The sequence below is a fragment of the Rhipicephalus microplus genome, chromosome 7 (assembly GCF_043290135.1).
Source record: "Rhipicephalus microplus isolate Deutch F79 chromosome 7, USDA_Rmic, whole genome shotgun sequence".
Classification (NCBI taxonomy): Eukaryota; Metazoa; Arthropoda; class Arachnida; order Ixodida; family Ixodidae; genus Rhipicephalus; species Rhipicephalus microplus.
Window position 1 is genome coordinate 8,899,236 of NC_134706.1, and position 17,298 is coordinate 8,916,533.

Genomic DNA, 17,298 nt, shown 5'->3' on the forward strand with positions numbered 1-17,298 from the left:
TGTCTGTCTGTCTGTCTGTCCGTCCGTCCGTCCGTCCGTCCGTCCGTCCGTCCGTCCGTCTGTCTGTCTGTCCGGACGTCTGTCCGTCCGTCCGTCCGTCCGTCTGTACATTTGTCTGTTTATCCACCGTTATTGCGAACCGGGTACTCTAAACAGCACCAGCAGATACCCCGAACGGCTGACCCCATCCGCAGCGCCCACCAATGTTGCTCAAGAATTAGCGTTCACACGTGTGCGATTGTCAATCAAAAAGCAATTATTGCGCATATCTGAGGCACCATAACAACACGTATATATTCTGCATGTACGTCTTTTACTCGAAAAGGCATACATCAGTAATTCTAAGGACCGTAGCGCTTATCACGTTGCGCTGACCATGCACTGACGCTTGCACGAAAAGGCGAGTGTTTCCAACGCTTTGCTAAGACGACACGGTGGTGGCACCTACCCGTCGCCTTGCGTTCTACATCTTGTCGCCTTTGAGACGGGCGCGCACGCCCGTCTCAGAGCCACGCGCTTTGTTTTCCAAAAAATAATAAAAAAACTGCCAGACGGCGCTCATGTATCACGTGTGACGAGACTTGATGCGCTCGTTCGTCTCCGCTGCACGCTCTATAGGCACTCTAACGCAGCGCCTCCGGAATACCATTCACCGATTTTCTGGCGCAGAACATCAAATAAATGTTTTGTTCACTCTCTCCACACGCAAGACTATCGTATTTCGACATTTGCAGATTACATGCAGATACGGGGCCATTTTTTTTTCTCTTCTGTTTCATTTTCCTTTTGTCATCTCTATATTTCTTTTTTCTGTTTCTCTTTTTTCCCGCTTTGTTCTTTTTTTCTCCTTATTTCTATTTATTTTTTATTCCTCTTTCTTCGTCTATTTTTATTTTTTTCATTCGATTTGACTTCCTTTCTTTTTTTTCCTTTATCTTTCGTTTTATTTCGCTTCCCTCTTTTTTCTTTTCTATTTTCAAGCGTGTTCTCGCCTGCGTTACGCAGAGCACATATCTTTTTATTTGATGATGATAAGTAATCATCATCAAGGCGCTCGAAGAAAGAGAGGAAGACTTCCCCTCGGCGCGAGCACGCAGTCAATACGCTACACACATGGAGCGTTGCGCCAAGCGACGATGATAGCATACGACAGCACCCGACAACCGAGCCACCGACGTGGTCCGCACTTAGAAGATGCAATATTAGAGAACGCCCCCGGATTCTCAGAAAGCTTTGCAGTTGAAGGCGAATTCGTGCACAGGCATGCATCCCTATATAGCATAAGACGAAGGACCCGCGCCTCAATCCTGGGTGTCGCTTGCACTTATGGGCGTCGTTACTGATGACCAACTTCGCGCAGAAAGGGCACTCGTCCGTAGGTAGAGCATCGCCAAGGGAACAAACTATGAGTTGGCACAGGCGCAATCAATGACAGCTTGGTGATGGGAGAGAAAGTATCTACCACAAATGATGTCGTGAGAAAAGTAAGCGACACCAGTTGGGCAGGCAATACAACGAAGCCGAACTAATCGACGCTTGGAAGCGCGGAGGGGGCAAGCATGAACAAGCGTCAATTCAACAAGCGATAAGTAGAACAGCTGAGGCGCGCCCACACGGATGCAACAGATATAGACGGCCGGTCAACGCAAACGCCGGGGCTGGGTGGTTCCTTCCATGACTGATCATTATAGATTAGCTATATAGTCAGGAATCGGGACACCAGGCAAATGGAGAGACACGGGAAGATCGGGCGCAGACTAGCAAATTACAAATTGGTAGTCTGCGCTCGATCTACGTGTTTCTTTCTTTTTTTTTTTTGGTAGCACAAAGTTTCTCGACGCACACATGTAGTAATGACGATAGTTATAGCGCGAGAACAAAACGACGACACAGACACAAGAAGCACACGAAAGACACTGTCTGTGTCGTCCTTTTGTTCTCGCGCTATAACTATCGTCATGCCATACCAACTAGCCCAAGCTGCCACACTTCTAAGTTACATGTAGTAAGCATTCATTGTTACAACCGTCATATCAAGTTTAACGGCAACTTAACCAAGAGTGCGCAGTGCAAGTTCAACTTTGCGGGTAGTAGCGCAAACTACTGCATTGTTATTCCCCTCACTAACGCAATGGCTGGCGATTAATCCGGCAGCAATCAGCATCCATACGGAGGACAGTGCTCCCGATCACTGTGCGCCCGCGTAGACGCGACGTGTGCTTGTCCGGCTTGAATAGGCTGCAGTGATCCCGCCGCCGAAAGACTCTGGCCGAGATGAAAGACCCCCCCCCCCCCCCCCCAGGCGTCGTCGCCTGGATCCATAAATGCGGCGCGCCGCGGCCTCAACAACCACTGCGTGTGACCGACCCCCGCTGAGAAGCAGGCCAGCGCGAACATGCAAAACGTTCTTTACGCGCCGGGGTGCAGTACTATAACAGCGGCAAACGTGTACGCATGTACGATGCGAAACAAGGATGCGCGCCGGAGAGCATGCAAGCGCGGTTGCCATATATACGCACACGTGGTCTCGCGTATATACGCGCGGCGTTCACACGAGCACCGCTGCGAGAATCGTAGATCGTTGCCGCTTATTACGTTGTTAACGAAGAGACAACGGGGACAACACACACGAGGGAAACGACGCTTAGAGATATGTGCTTGGTGAACAGCCACCTGCGGGTCACCGCAAAGTACGGCCTCAGGAAGCGCCGTGCCGGACGCAACTAAGAAAGACATGCCTATAGAGCGCTGTACTCTATGGGCAGTCGTTTTATACCACGGTTATAAGATGTCAGACCTTCATTTAACCGATCGTATTACCATCATCATCGTCATCCTCGCTGTATACTCCCCCCTGCAGGTTAAAAGCCTCTCACATGTTTCGCCAAGAGGACATCAGCTGGGCGAGTTGGCGGTTCCAATTAGTCCAGTCTCTAATTATCCTGGCCATGTACTTGCCGTAGCCATTTTATACCCACGAGCTTCTTAATCTCAAATGCCCTTCTCACCTTCTGCCTGCCCCTGTGCAGGCTGATTTTCCCTTGGAATATAGTAGTCTGTTGCTCTTAATGACCAGCGGTTATCTTTCCTCGGTATATAGACGCTCTTGGCGACGAGTATCGTGTCAGTGATCTTTCAAGAATCCAAAGTAGAGGCAGGAACCAACGGACGAAAACCAACCAAAATGTCGGCCATCCCGGTGTCAAAGGCACTTTCATTAGTTCCCGTTGAAACATCAGTTGCTTACCACCAAAAGATTCATTCTCAAAGGAAATAAAGTTTTACGAGAGACGATCGGGTCCGCCCGATAGAAAAAAAAAAAAGAAAGGGAAATAATTACGGCAAAGGTGGCTTGTTGGCCTTGTTGGTGTAGCATGTGTTCACAAAGGTAAGCGCGACACTGAATTGACAAGGACGAAACAGAGAGAACCCACATACAAGCGCTTGTGTGTGCGTTCTCTCTGTTTCGTCCTTGTCCTACCTTTATGTAATCAAGGAAGCCTCGCACTAAGGGTGCCATACCTGAAGGGAGCTGGGCAGCCTTTTTTTTGTTTACTTCATCCAGTTTTCTTTGTCTTCCCTCTTCTCATTGTTTTTTTACTCGTTGTCTTTTCTTATTTTCCTTACTTTTTTCTGTTTATTTCTCTTTTTTATCTTTCTCTTGCCTTTTCTATTTCTTTTTCTCCGTTCTTTCGCTTTCTCCCTCTTTCTAGTTCGAGATTGCTTCCTCTATTTTTTGTTGCTATTTTTATACGCAATTTTCCACGCGTTGCGCCAAGCGTACTAGTCGCTTCTTTGCTGATGATGATAAGAAATCATCGTCAAGGCGCTCGAAGAACAAGATAAGAAGACTTCTCCTTGGCGCGAGCGCGCGCTCAATGGCCAATTACTCCAGTGATCCTTTAATAAAAGCGCACGAAAAAGGCGCGAAAAGCGCTTTTCTACGTTCGTCTGTTAATTATGCGTCGTCAGTAGACGAGCGCGCAGACTGCAATGCCGCCTACGCGACTATACAACACGCACACACAAATGCAAACGTGTCCGGCCGCATTCCGAACCCCCGGTTTCCAGGATCCGAGTTCGCGCACTTCTTTTTGCTGTTATTACGGGGCTATATTTATTTCTCGTTTCGCCACTATAAGCGTGCCGTTTGCTTTACAGCCCGCCTATTTTTATCGCGACTCGCCCCGTTAAACATATATACAACCACAGAGCGCCAGCTCCGGCGAGGTGTCTGGTACAGTATAGAGGGAATGCACAACTGTATACGTCGCGGAATACCGAACGCGGCATGCCGTGTTTCAAAAGTTTGGCGGACCCATCTGTTCGGCGAGAAAAGGTGCCGCGCGATATAATAGCATCACCTCACGGATGCCTTACCATAGCTGCGCACAATTCGCCACTGCATGCGTATTGAGCGTTCTTTGTCTTTTTTTTTTCTTTTTTGCAAACACCCACACGTAAAGCAGACTTTCATCATCATCATCATCAGCCTGGCTACGTCCACTGCAGTACGAAGGCCTCTCCCATGTTCCGCCAGTTAACCCGGTCCTGTGCTTGCTGCTGCCAATTTATACCCGCAAACTTCTTAATCTCATCTGCCCACCTAACCTTTTGTCTCTCCCTAACCCACTTCCCCCTAACCCGCTTCCCGAAGAGGAGACGTTGAGGGACACTAAAGTTAAACAATGAATCGCTTTAGACTGGTGCACTATAACCTCGGAAACCTGTTGCCGTTAATTTCACCATGATAGGTTTATTAGCAGGTAGGACCTTCGACATCGAATGTTTGGCATTTAAAGGGGCCCTAAAACGCTTTTTCAAGTAACCACGGAATGAATTCACTGGAAAAGCTAATTGCCTCACGAATTCAACGCTGCCAAAATTTTAAGAATCCGTCAAGTGTGAGTGGAGTTACAAAGATTTGTCGCATGCTGCAATTGCATTCTCTCGTCACGAAGAAAGCGCTGGAAGCTAAGCAGGGAAAGCGCCTCGTCACATTAAGCACTTTTTTCTTTTTTTTTCTTCGAATGCGTCGCTTTTTTCAGTGTGATCGCACGCGCGCGCGTGGACAAGTAGCGACCTCCCGCAGCGATCTCTGTAACGAGTGAGCGCGCCATGTTCAAATCAGCCAATGGCTGATTGCACTTCATTAGTGCCGACTAGTAGGCACCGCCAAAATTTAGGACGCCAGACGACCGGTGCGAGATCATTTATGTGGAGTCGCCGCTGGCATATTCTTCATGCGCGTTTTGTCGCGGCAAGCACCGTGTTTAGTGTCGCAGTGGAGAAGGATGAGTTTCTCGCCCTCCAAATTTCTGGGTGAGTGAGTCAGTATCTCACTATAGACACACCCCTACCCCCCCCCCCCCTCCCCGCCTCACCAAGAGCAAATATAGCCAAAGCACAACGCATCAGTTAACTACCCGCTTCCTTGCGTCAGCGCTGCTTTTACTTAAATTGTGCTTTTATTCGTCCTTCTGGTTATTTTTGTAACCCTGTTTTCATCATTATAACCTGCCTCTTCAAAGGCACTCACGTGTCTTGGGCGCTAGCACCTCTCCTCTTTATAAAGAAAAAAAAATGCCGATGCTGTCCCGTCAGAGAAGTTGGTGGTGGTAGTGGTTAGAAGATGAGAAAAGGCTCCTAATTTCTGCAACCCGGTCGGGAGCACGGCGCAGTGCCTAAGAGAAGTTGTCTGGTTCACGCAAGCCTACGCGTTGTCGGTTTACGTCCGTGTCGTTCTTAGACCAACTCTCTCCACCCTCTCTGCGCATCTGCAACCGCACAGACCATAACACCGCAATCGACGGAGGCACTCGGCCAAATCATTGAACGTCGGAGCAGGCCCAGACTGCTGGCGCCACCTGGAAAGTGGGGCACAAACTAAAACGGAGCGGCGCGCGCAGCTGCATATAATTGCGGCGTTTCAAACGATACGCACGCATGCAAGGCGGCGTGCACGCGAATCTCGCACAAACGTACAGGCATCGACTGCTTCGGCAGACTACACAGCGTCGTTACAGAAAAAGAAAAAAAAATCGGTGATATATACGCTATAGTCGGCTACCACCGCTGTAACGAGGTCGATGCGTGGTAAAAAGGGCGTTTTATCGAGGAATCGGAACCTCGAAATCGAACTCGAAAATCTCGCACGCAGCGAAGGCCGCGGAACTATATTTTTAGCCCGGCTCTCGTCACAAACCTTTGCTATAAAGAAGTGCCGGAGGACACAGCAAATCGACGCTGCAGCGGAAACACGCGACCGACGCACCACAAATAAGCGAATAAAAAGATTACCTGTCATATTTTATTTGGACAGTCATCATCAGAGTTGCCGGATGGTATACCGAGCTGACAAGCAAAACAATCATCATAAAAAGAGCACCCCCTAAAACATTTCAAAAAAAAAAAGAGAGCAGTACGACAGAACCCCCCAGTGGTCTAAATTTCCGGCGCCCTCTATTACGGCGTTTTTCGTAATCATGCTGTGGTGTCGGGACGTTAAACGCAAATTACACTATTATTATTATTATTATTATTATTATTATTATTATTATTATTATTATTATTATTATTTGCGAAGAAGTTGAAAAGGAGTGGAATATGTTCATTATTACAAAATGCACTTAACTACGAAGGGGTGTTGAAAAAGCTGCTTTAGTTATCTTGAACAGCATAAACCTGCGCAACCATGAACGACAACCCATATTTACTTTTTTTTTCTTTTTTTGTCTGCCACGGTGGTCTTGTAGCTAAGGCTGCTCGGCGGCCACATATTCGATGAAGGCGAAAATTCTCGAGGACCATGTGCCTAAATTTAGGTGCACGTTGAAGAACCCCCTAGTGGTCGATTTCAAGATACCCCTATTACGGCGTCTGTCGTAATCATGTGGTGGTGTCGGGACGTTAAAGGCCAACTATTATTATTATTATTATTATTATTACATATTTGCTTTTTATAATAGCATGCAGGGTGGTCCCCATTCGGTTGATTGCACGCTTGTCTGTGCACGATTAATGTTATTAGTTGATCCCCCCCCCCCCCTATTTTGGCTTCAACACTCAACAACTGAAAGAGATCGACAAACGCGCTATTTATGAATGAGATGATCACTAAAAACATAAATAAACTATACTTTCGGGGAAAATGCAAATGAGTCCGAAAATTGCGACAAGCGACTGGAAAATTCTACCAGCAACTCGGCGAAAAACGAAGCCGAAAGGCGCTAATTGCAAACCGAACTGGCAACTCTGGGACTCAAAGATCGAGTAAAAAGAGTGTCTTTTTGTCCCACAACAATATTCGTGATCTGTCTTGCGCCACTTCCCTTGCATTATCGCCGCGCGCCCAGAACCTTCAGGTCACGAACGACACGCACAATACCAGCGTGACATAGCATTCTTGGGTATAGGAAATTCAAGGAAGGAAGCGCAGACAAGTCGTATGACGATTATTGTTATGAAAAGACGCCCTTGTTATAGTCGGTCATTTTTAGGGTATGTACACGTCAACTATCTTTTGAAGAGCCTCAAAATGTCTTCGTAAAGTCGCTTATTTCGCATGCATACTTTACGAAACCTCGCGATTTAACGATATAATTCGAGCGTACGGTCACCATTTTGTTGAACCGTGCTTCGACTGGACTTTGCCCTGTTGGTGCAGGGCAAAGTCCTATAGCGGCAGGGCAAAGTCCGACTGGACTTTGCCCTGCCGCTATAGGCGTTATTACACCTCACGTGGTATCACTTGTTCCGTCTATTATCTCAGTCCACGTGTTAGTTCACTGCTTTTCATGATGGAACGGTAACGAGCTATAGGCCGAGTTATATAGTGTTCTGGCAGGTGCGCGAATAGACGTATACAATGTAATAAGCGTCGTGAGAACTATAGGTCGGCGCACCTGTCTCGACACATCGCGGGGACCGGCGCGCGGCCAGAACACGGTGCAGCAGCGCTGGGCGAATGACCTCGTCGGGCGCATCTTCCAAGTCCACGCTGCAGCCTGCGCGCATCGGGGCAACACGCTGGTGCGTCATGTACATCCACGCCGATCAACTACATCCAAGAACAACCAAAAACTCAAGCTCGTTTATAGTGAAATGAAAAGGGCCAGCGCTGGGACAAATACAAAATACGAGATCCCGACAGGAAATATGCGCTCACAACTGAAGTTTACATCGAAAAACGTCCCTCTTTATATGCAGCCAGCATCGTCACACAATACGTCACAAAGCGAACAAGACCAAGATATTAGAGCGTACGCAGCCTCTTAGAAAGACATCCGCAACAACAAATAAACTAAAAACTACATGTGATATGTCGCTATGCTCTATACATGTGTGCATGAGGTTTTTATATTCTTTAGGTGAGAGGGCTACAGAGGTCTGACTGAAGCATTTCTTCTTTTATACCATAGCGATGCGAAACGCTTCTGTCATTATTCTTCTTGTTTTATCATGGTGTCATGAAAGAATGGCGGTGTCTCGTCGTTCCTATTCGTCCCAGCGCTGCCTCGTTTCATTTGATTATGAATTAACCCATGCCAAGTCGCTCCCCATTCTGTGATTCAATTTTCAATTTGTTTCATTGTTACTATCTACGAGGTATAATGTATTTTGCAAAAAGTACAATTTCTTGTTGTATTGGTTGTATAGTCCACTGATCGTTATGTTCACATTTTTTATCATTTCTATGCTCTCACGTTTTTTTCTAATTGCAGCAATTACATTTAATGACGTAACTGACGTACGTCCATGAAGTATATAGCCGCTCTCGTGCTTTCGTGGGCGGTCACGCCATACACACCAGAAAACGCGGGCTCATGCAGAGGTCTGCAATCTCAGTTCCCGCCATGACCACGGTACAGAACAATCCAGTAGCAGCCGACGATTATTCGGGCCTTGACCAGACGGTATATACGCAGGGCCTTCCAGCCCAGGCGCACGATACGAGCCGACGCAATGAGCGCGTTCTATTGAAAATAATAAAGAAATAAATAAAAAAATCTCGGAGACTTCTTGCGTTTTAACCGCACACTCGCGCGTCAGCGAGACGACTACCGCCGCCAAAGCACGACAACCTCGAGAAGGAAAGGCTCGTCCCGCCATGGACGACGACGCGGAGGAGCGGACGCGGCCAATTAGACGCGCGATTTGCAATCCCGCGGAACGCGTGCGCCCGTGCAAGTTCTACGGGATGGATTAACATTGGCGCGCTTTCTTCGCTAACTTCGTAAAGACGTCGCGGTCCTCCCCTCCTCAAGGTCGCGCGACGCGGTCGACGAGAAAAGTTTTTTCCCCGCGCGTCACACACGACAGTATATAAGGTCTCGCGTGCGGAGAACAAAAAGGTCACGGGCCTGTTTTGCGAAGCAGCTGCGCAAGCGAACCACAAAGGTGCGCTGCAATGCGTGCAATGACATGTGCGTGCACTGCACCGGCCAATGAAAGTTTCACGCACTTTCTTTATCAATTTTCGTACCTTTTTCGTATTTTTAATTTTCAGCGTATATAATGAACTCTCTAGGTTGTCCATCAGCTTCAGAATGAAGCCGACAGACAGATGTGATCGAGAAAGCATCCCGTCGTCACGACAGCGCACGTCGCGTATATATGCACACGAACGCAGATCATCCTATCCAAAAGAATGACAGAACGAATACAGAGGGAAAAAAAACTCCCAAGCATTTCCCCGAGGGTGAACATGGTTAAGTGCGAATGCACGGGGTGATGCTATATGAGGGGGAGTAAAGTTAAAATCCGTTGGCATTCGCCAGTGAGTAAACGTAAACTCCCCCGTGTGATCAAATTGCGATTCCCAGGAACCATTAGACCCTCTCGGGAAATCTTGGTGAGTTTACGCGTGTATGTGAAAGTAAATTCGCACTATAATGATGTTTATGTCCGCTTCGCCCGCTTGCGCTGGGCATCACGGGCCCTTCGCCGCGCTGCCTGGTCTTCAACCGGCGCGACATCTTCAACGACGCGTGCAATGCTCGCATTCGATTGCGTTGTACTCGTTGTTGCAGGTATCGCAGTCGAGGTTGATGCCTTCGATGGATCCATACCCATGACGACTTGCCGATCTCGAGCAAGTCGTGGGGGCGCGCGCAGCCACGGAGCGGAGGGCGGAGCGCGCGCAATCACGTGGTGTGTGACGTCGCTGCGCCATTGCTACAGACGCTCCTCTCCGCTCCTCGCGCCGTTGCTAGGGGAGAGAAGGAGGCGCACCGCGGACGGCGGATTCAGGGTCGCTTATATAATGTGCATTCGCACTTGAAAACGAAATAATTTCGGCTGCGATCGAAGGAGGATCGTGCAAGAGAGACACTATGAAACTGACGGAATACGGAGCGTGGAAACTTGGGCAAGTTGGTAGGAACATAACTGAATGCAGGAACAGCGCAACCTAGAAGTAGCTGCTGTGTAACTACGTAGTTACACAGTAACGTACTTTCAAGTTGCGCTGTTCCTACATGTTCCTAAGTGACGTAATACATCAGCTGTAGCGCGAAAGTGCATGAGAGGAAAGAAAACCAGCGAATGACTGGAAATAAAGACGTTACCATGGCGGCGTCCTATTCTTTGTTGTCATTCTTTCCTTCCCTGCAGAGAGTTTCCTAAAAATTAACTAGAGGGGTACTCGGGCGCTGCGATCGTTCGCAACCGTGGCAATGATGAGTGGTACACGTATTTGTCCAGCATTCGTACTTGCGGGCTTCGAACGAGCTTGGTGTTTTGTTTATTTCTGTGTTTTCGGTTTTTGTTTCGAACGAAAGAACGAGCCGTTTTGAACTTCGTGACTCAATTTGAATTGGTGAGTCTAAAAAGTTTAACATGGTGAAGTGCAAGTGCTGAACATATGTTGATTTTTGTTTCGTGACAAAGCGGGTCCAAGCCACGCGAAGCCAGACTGAGCCAAACTGTAGACAAACTGAGCCAAACGTATGAAGGCGCATGAGACAAATCCGTGTTCTACCCATCATTCCAATGCTGGCTGCAGCGCCCTGCGTTGCAGTTCCCATAGACACTAGCGCCACAGAGTCCCTCTATTGTATATATTGTTACGTCCACGAGAGGGGTTTATTCAGAGCATAGGGAACTGTATGCTTCCCTGTACTTCTTTTTCAATTAGTGCCACCATCAAGCTGCACTGACACCTTTGTTTCGAAAGCGAGTTTAATCTTCCATACATATCTCCTGTACACCAAAACGATGCTAAGCAAGCGTGATGCTCAGCAAATGCTGATAAGACAATTAATTTTTTATATTAACGATAGTTTTCCCGCCATGCACCTGACGATATCGACACTAGCTTGACGTCAAGACACATTGCTAATTCCGGTGAAGTCACGCTGCAGTCTGGTAATCGCGATAACGTCAAGTACCGATACTTCCGAAATGGCCGCTTGTGTGTCACAAACGGAGCCACGAGGCGATGAGGTGGTAAAAACGTGACGCTTTTTCGCGAGACCTCATGACGAGTAGCTCTAACGGTGTTGTGACGTCAAGGTACAGTCGGAACCGAAACTATAGCTTCTAGACACGCACTGTCATCACCGCAAACTTTCACTGCCTCCCGAATAAAGCCTGACACCCGTAAACTAGAACCTCCCTCCACTCGACGCTTCGCCTTCACTTGAGAAAGCAGATAGGAGCGCCATCTCTAGGCACGGCAAGTCACTGCATATCAGCAATATAGTCTGCAGCGATTCTTGAGTAGGGCAGCGTCATTTTCCACCGAGCGGTGACGCAGTGCTCAACTCTGTCAAGTGAAGGGTGAAAGTCGAGTCGAGGATCGTTAGTGAATACGGGGGTGAGTAGTCTGGCTTCAAACTTCTACATTCACTCGCTCACCAATGCTTCCGAAGGGACCGGCGGAAAGACCGCTAGCCAAACTGGCAAAACAGGGTGACTCACACCGTTATATATGTTAATATGCGCACTGCCAGCTTTAGTCGCGAAACCTGCGGTATCCGACACCGATCACGGACCTTCGTGCATCTCTAATCGAAACGCTATATCTATACGGAGTTGCATGGCGTCAGAGCAAGCTCTCTCATCGACCAATGCCCGAAACGATAGCAATCTAAACACCATCGTCGACAGAAGGCCATCGATGGCGGTCAGAAGCCCTCGGCTACAATTACGACTGCTGTATGCATACGGCGTATACCGCAGTGACCTTTTGTGACCGCCTTTGCTGCCTACCTTGATAAAATGATGCCGCACCTCAACGCCGATTCTAGTAAAACGCCACTACCAATGAAACAAATAAAAAGATAACGAGTGTTTATTTATACACCGAAGGTGCTGAGTGTTAATTATCGATTAGGTTGTCACCTTATATATTAGCTGTGAGCAAAATGACGCGGTGCACACGCAGTTACAACAGCGCGAAGTTATCGTAAGCTATTGTGTCGTAATTGAGCTTTGAGCGCGAGAACATTATCTCAAACAAGCGGCCCTCGGGCCTTTAGCTGCTCGCGCCTACATCAGTGTCTTGGTCCCACAATTTTTTATTGATTGATTGATTGATTGATTGATTGAAAAATCAGGTTATATGAGAGACAAGGGAGCGGCAAGACTTGGTCCTTCGTCCAGGACTTTAGTGACCGTCGCAGTACGCTCAGCCTCATCCAAGAGACCCTTCTGGGTCTCCAAGTCAGCCCGAGCTAGGACGACCTTCCAAGGCTCCCTGGACAGGTTAGGCCTACGGTAACGAGCTACACAGACGCGACTGGTTTTAAGCATTATTTTCGAGCGACGTCCCATTCGGTAACCATACGCTGAAACGTAACCATAGACTATAGCATGTCATAATCGGTGTCCAGATTCCAGTCATTCTCCAGATCGGTACCTATATACTCCATAGCTGTGACGAGTTCGAGACTCCCGATGTAGAAGAATGGCGCAGAATTACTTTTCGAGTCCACCTTGGACAATCACGATACGGTGCTCGGCTGAAACCAATGTTTTTTTATTTGTTTCTGTCACTCTACGGCGCACCGTGGCACCATGGAGCCGACATAATTAGGGAGCCTTCATTTGCTCGCCTCCGACCTTTAATAATAATAATAATAATAATAATAATAATAATAATAATAATAATAATAATAATAATAATAATAATAATAATAACAACAGACTGAATGGAACCTGGTGTTCTTGAAAAGCTCTTCTGCCACGGAGGCGCGCATATGAAGACTCCTCGGAAACGCGCCAAACGCGAATATGCGACGCTGACGGAATCCGAAATAACAACGCAGCCTCCGAAACGCGTATTTCTAGACACCACCTCGATGTGTCGGTGACAGCATTACGGGGTATCCCGCATTTCATAGCAGACCTGACCTTCCTCAAGCATGGCTGCTTGCTTTAGAAACACGGCCTTATATCACGCCTCCCCCCCCCCCTTTTTTTTTCTTCAGATGTTCTGTTCGGTGCAGCACTGACCAGTCAACTCCACGACGCTTCGCTTGCAAACACGAAAAAAAAAAACACAATAACCATACGCCGTTCTATATGCTTTATATTCATCGCGACATTAAAAGAAAAAAAAAACACCGCCCGTGAAAGAAGGCCGAAAAAGTGGCTTCGAAACACGGATCAGTTAAGCGCGTGCGAGTCGTTCTCGTCGTTCCAATTCGCACGTCACGAGAGGAGATTACGTCTGGGCGTGGCACTCATTAAGCGCAATCTCGGCACCCGGACATGAGTAGGGCGGGGGGGGGGGGGGGTGCGACAAGGAAGGTGCGAAAAGACCTCGTCCCTGCACGGGAGCCTCACAGTTTTCCTGCAAACTTCGCAGCCATTCAACCAACGTGTGCATTCGACGAGTAGTTACGGACGAAGCAAATAAAAAAATAAAAAATTAAGGCTGCTTGCACAAGCGGGCCGAGCCTGACGGAAGTGCTGGTCTGAGCAGCCCTCGTTTCTTTTCGATTTTTTTTTCTTTATTCCTTTCTTTTTCTCGTTCTCCATTTCTTTCTGTATTTGTTTTCTCTCTCTATTTTTATTCGCTTCTATCATCGTCAAGGCGTTCGGATAATAAGGGGAAGAATACTTTTATCTGATGAAAGCGCACGCACAAACGGCTATGATATTTATGTGGTTCTGATTTGATGATCAATTATTATGTAAGGTTTAACGTCCCAAAACCATCATATATGATTATGAGAGACGCCGAAGTGGAAGGCTCCGGAAATTTCGACCACCTGGGGTTCTTTTAACGTGCACCCAAATCTGAGCACACGGGCCTACAACATTTCCCCCTCCACCAAAAATGCAGCCACCGCTGCCGGGATTCCTTCCCGCGACCTGCGGGTCAGCAGCCGAGTACCTTAGCCACTAGACAGAACATCAACTAGTGAATAAACTGCTGCGGTTTACCTGTGGTTTCCTTCATTTTGTCTAGTCTCCGTGCGCTGCTTCGCACGTAAACACGAACATATCAGTATACGGTGTGTATAACTGTTAACGGCCTCTAACATTGTTCACATGTTGGTTGCTCTTTGTCAGTAAAAAAATGTTTCCTGTGAGTTGCGCGTGTCCATTTCAGAGTCGTCGTATAATATTGCCTCTCCTAACGGTTCTTAGCCACGAAACGTTTTCCGTTCACCGGGTACGGGCCTCACCAGACGAAGCTTATACGTGTATACTCATGTACAGGAGTCCCACCAACAACCACGGTAAACTCTATACCCACTGTTGCGGCTACTTTGACAACAACCGTACGCGGAAGAAAACAGCTACTCGTCGTGCTATAGAGCGTGCGCAAGCAACATTTCGACCGGAAATAAATGAATATCAGAACTCACCCCTTGTTCTGGCAATCAATGAATGGAATTCTTTACCTAGTAGCCTAGTGGACCAAACAGACACCTCCTCTTTTCAAACCGCACTCCTCGCTTTTCTAGCTATTCAAAATACACTGTAACTTGTCTTCATCATGCTCATCTTTTTTAGGCTGTAAATTTGTGTTCCTGCCTTCCAAATACCAGATTTTCTGTCACTTTTACACTTTTTTTTATATGTTTCACGCTGTACTTTGCAATCGTGTACTTTTGCTGCCTTTATGATATTGTAATGTCACTTTTGTTGTGTTGATTCTTTCTTTTTATAATATTGTACGTTGTGTCGGCTTTCAACCCATTCCGCCCCTATGTAATGCCCATTTGGGCCCTTAGGGTACCTAAATAAAAAAATAAAAAATAAAAAAAGCGGTCGAGTCCCTTTCAACTTGTCCGACGAGCATGCCTTGCTCGTTTCCTCCGATCGCTTCCGGAAGCGCAGATTGGGTTGAGCCCTTCTCGTTGGTGGGTCAAAAGGGGTCGCGGTTACCCTCGTTTATTGTCTCGGGGCGTCGGCGCTGTTTTTGAGCGAGCCCGCTTTCAACGAGCTTCCTCGGCGGCGGAGTGTCGAAGGCGTCGACAGCGCCGCTCTCGCGATTCGCGGAACCGGAAGCAACCGGCCTGGACAAAGTATACAGTGTCACGCTAATCGCGCGAAAAGACAACGGAACACCTTTTTCGCCGCCGCTGTTTTCTTTTTCAAAGAGCTGCGACCACCGCGGGACGAGGTGTTGCGTACACGTTGCTCGTCCCATACGTGGTACCCCCTTTAAAGATCTCTATACCTGATCTCATGGCTGGTATGGCCGTGCCATACATGGCTGTATTTGGCTCACTATATGGACCAGCTACGCTATATACGATAGTATTTGACTATATAGGATTGAGACACGCCATAAATGGCCTATTCACATACATATATAAATAAATATATGGGCCCGGCTCCCTCCCTCACTGTCACACTCGAACTTCTGATGACGGGGGATGTTTTACCAAAAATAAGTGATGAAAGTAGTTGTCGTTTTAGGATAGCCGAGGCTCTCAGCAAGGATAAAGACGGCAGCGCCGATTTACAGCAAGTTTTTTTTTTTGTCACTATCATGCATTATACACCTGCGCAGTATACATGTGAGAGATAAAAATGAAGGAAGGACTCAGCTGCACGTTATCACAGAACAGCGCGTGATGAAAATCACGCGTACAAACACGCTGAATAAAATATATTTTTCGATCTAATAAAACAATAGAATGGCTATACTGACGCCATTTCTCACTCGCGAATCTCGCGCACGTGGATATTGCGCGATTGTGACAAATATAGAGCTTGTCTTAAGTCGGCGCTGTCGTCTGTGTCCTCCTTTCCCCGGTCCTGTCTTTTCGTACTGCTTTTATATGAAACCGAAGGTAGGTCATTGTGAGAAGCCCGTAATCGCGACATTTTTGTTTCTCGTATAGTATATAAAGCGTGTTATCTTCTGCACTCGACAAATTCAGGTGACAGGAGCGGCAGGGGTGGGGGGGGGGGGATACGAGACTACACACACGCCCCCATCCTTTTGAAAAATCCCGAAACGCCAAGGCTCGTGAACGCCAACGTTTACAGTTATAACATTAGAGAGTTTTATCACTGCGAAATGGTGCTACGTACGCATAACGCAAGCGCCTTGCGTTATGTGGCATCGTTTGCCACTAATAGGCTTTTAGTACGCCGTAGTACCCGCGTACGTAACGAGCGTGAAGCGTGTTGCGTCATCTGATAGAAGCACGTGTTGTTGACAGCCAATGTGAGCCAATCCAAGTGTTATAGCCAGATTATGGCCATATTTTAAGCCACAGAGCCGGTCGGTGCTTGCCTTCAATGCCGCCATTTTGCAAAACGAAGTCTCGCGCTGTCGCGAACTTGTTCGAGAGCGGCGCGATCAGCTCATACGTACGCACGCACGCATCTCATGCGTGCGTACGTAGCGGCTGCGTACGTAACGCGATACGCACGCGTTGCGGTCTGCGCATGCGCACTGCGCAGAACGTGGCGTCCTTACGTACGCAACGCCGCCACGTACGCAGCGTACGCAGTACTAAAACTCCCTATTAACGCAGTTCTCCGGTGTACGGCGTATGCTATAGACGTCTACGCGCACAACCCGCTCCAGTAGCGATAGCTTCGCGTGACGGCGGCTCTGTGTGTGCTGGAGACAGAACGTTGTGCACTTTACAAAGGAACGAATGCGTGGATTTCACTCGGACAAGCAGCACAGCTCGTCCCGTGTGAGTGTGACTCACACCGACTCGAAACAATGGTCGAAAAAAAAAAAGAAGAAGAACAACGAATCGGTGGAAACGTGCAAAGACGTAAAGCGTGTGACTACAAACTGTGGGAACCGCGGCCGTTGTCCAAGTTCTAACCGATGCGATTACTTCACAGTTGGCGATTCTGTGCACGCGC

At 47.8% G+C, this 17,298-nt stretch overlaps 1 protein-coding gene across 2 annotated transcripts in view; it reads right to left on the reverse strand.

Annotated features, from left to right (window-relative positions):
- Nucleotides 1-17,298, reverse strand: part of LOC119180258 (cerebellar degeneration-related protein 2) — a 149,609-nt gene that overhangs the window by 124,550 nt on the left and 7,761 nt on the right. Inside the window, exon 2 of one of the 2 annotated variants that reach the window (XM_075868620.1) lies at nt 7,905-8,006. The exons of the other annotated variant lie outside the window; for it this stretch is intronic. Coding sequence (XP_075724735.1) covers nt 7,905-8,006 — 102 coding nt within the window. The remainder of the gene's footprint in view (nt 1-7,904; nt 8,007-17,298) is intronic. 2 annotated transcript variants of the gene reach the window in all.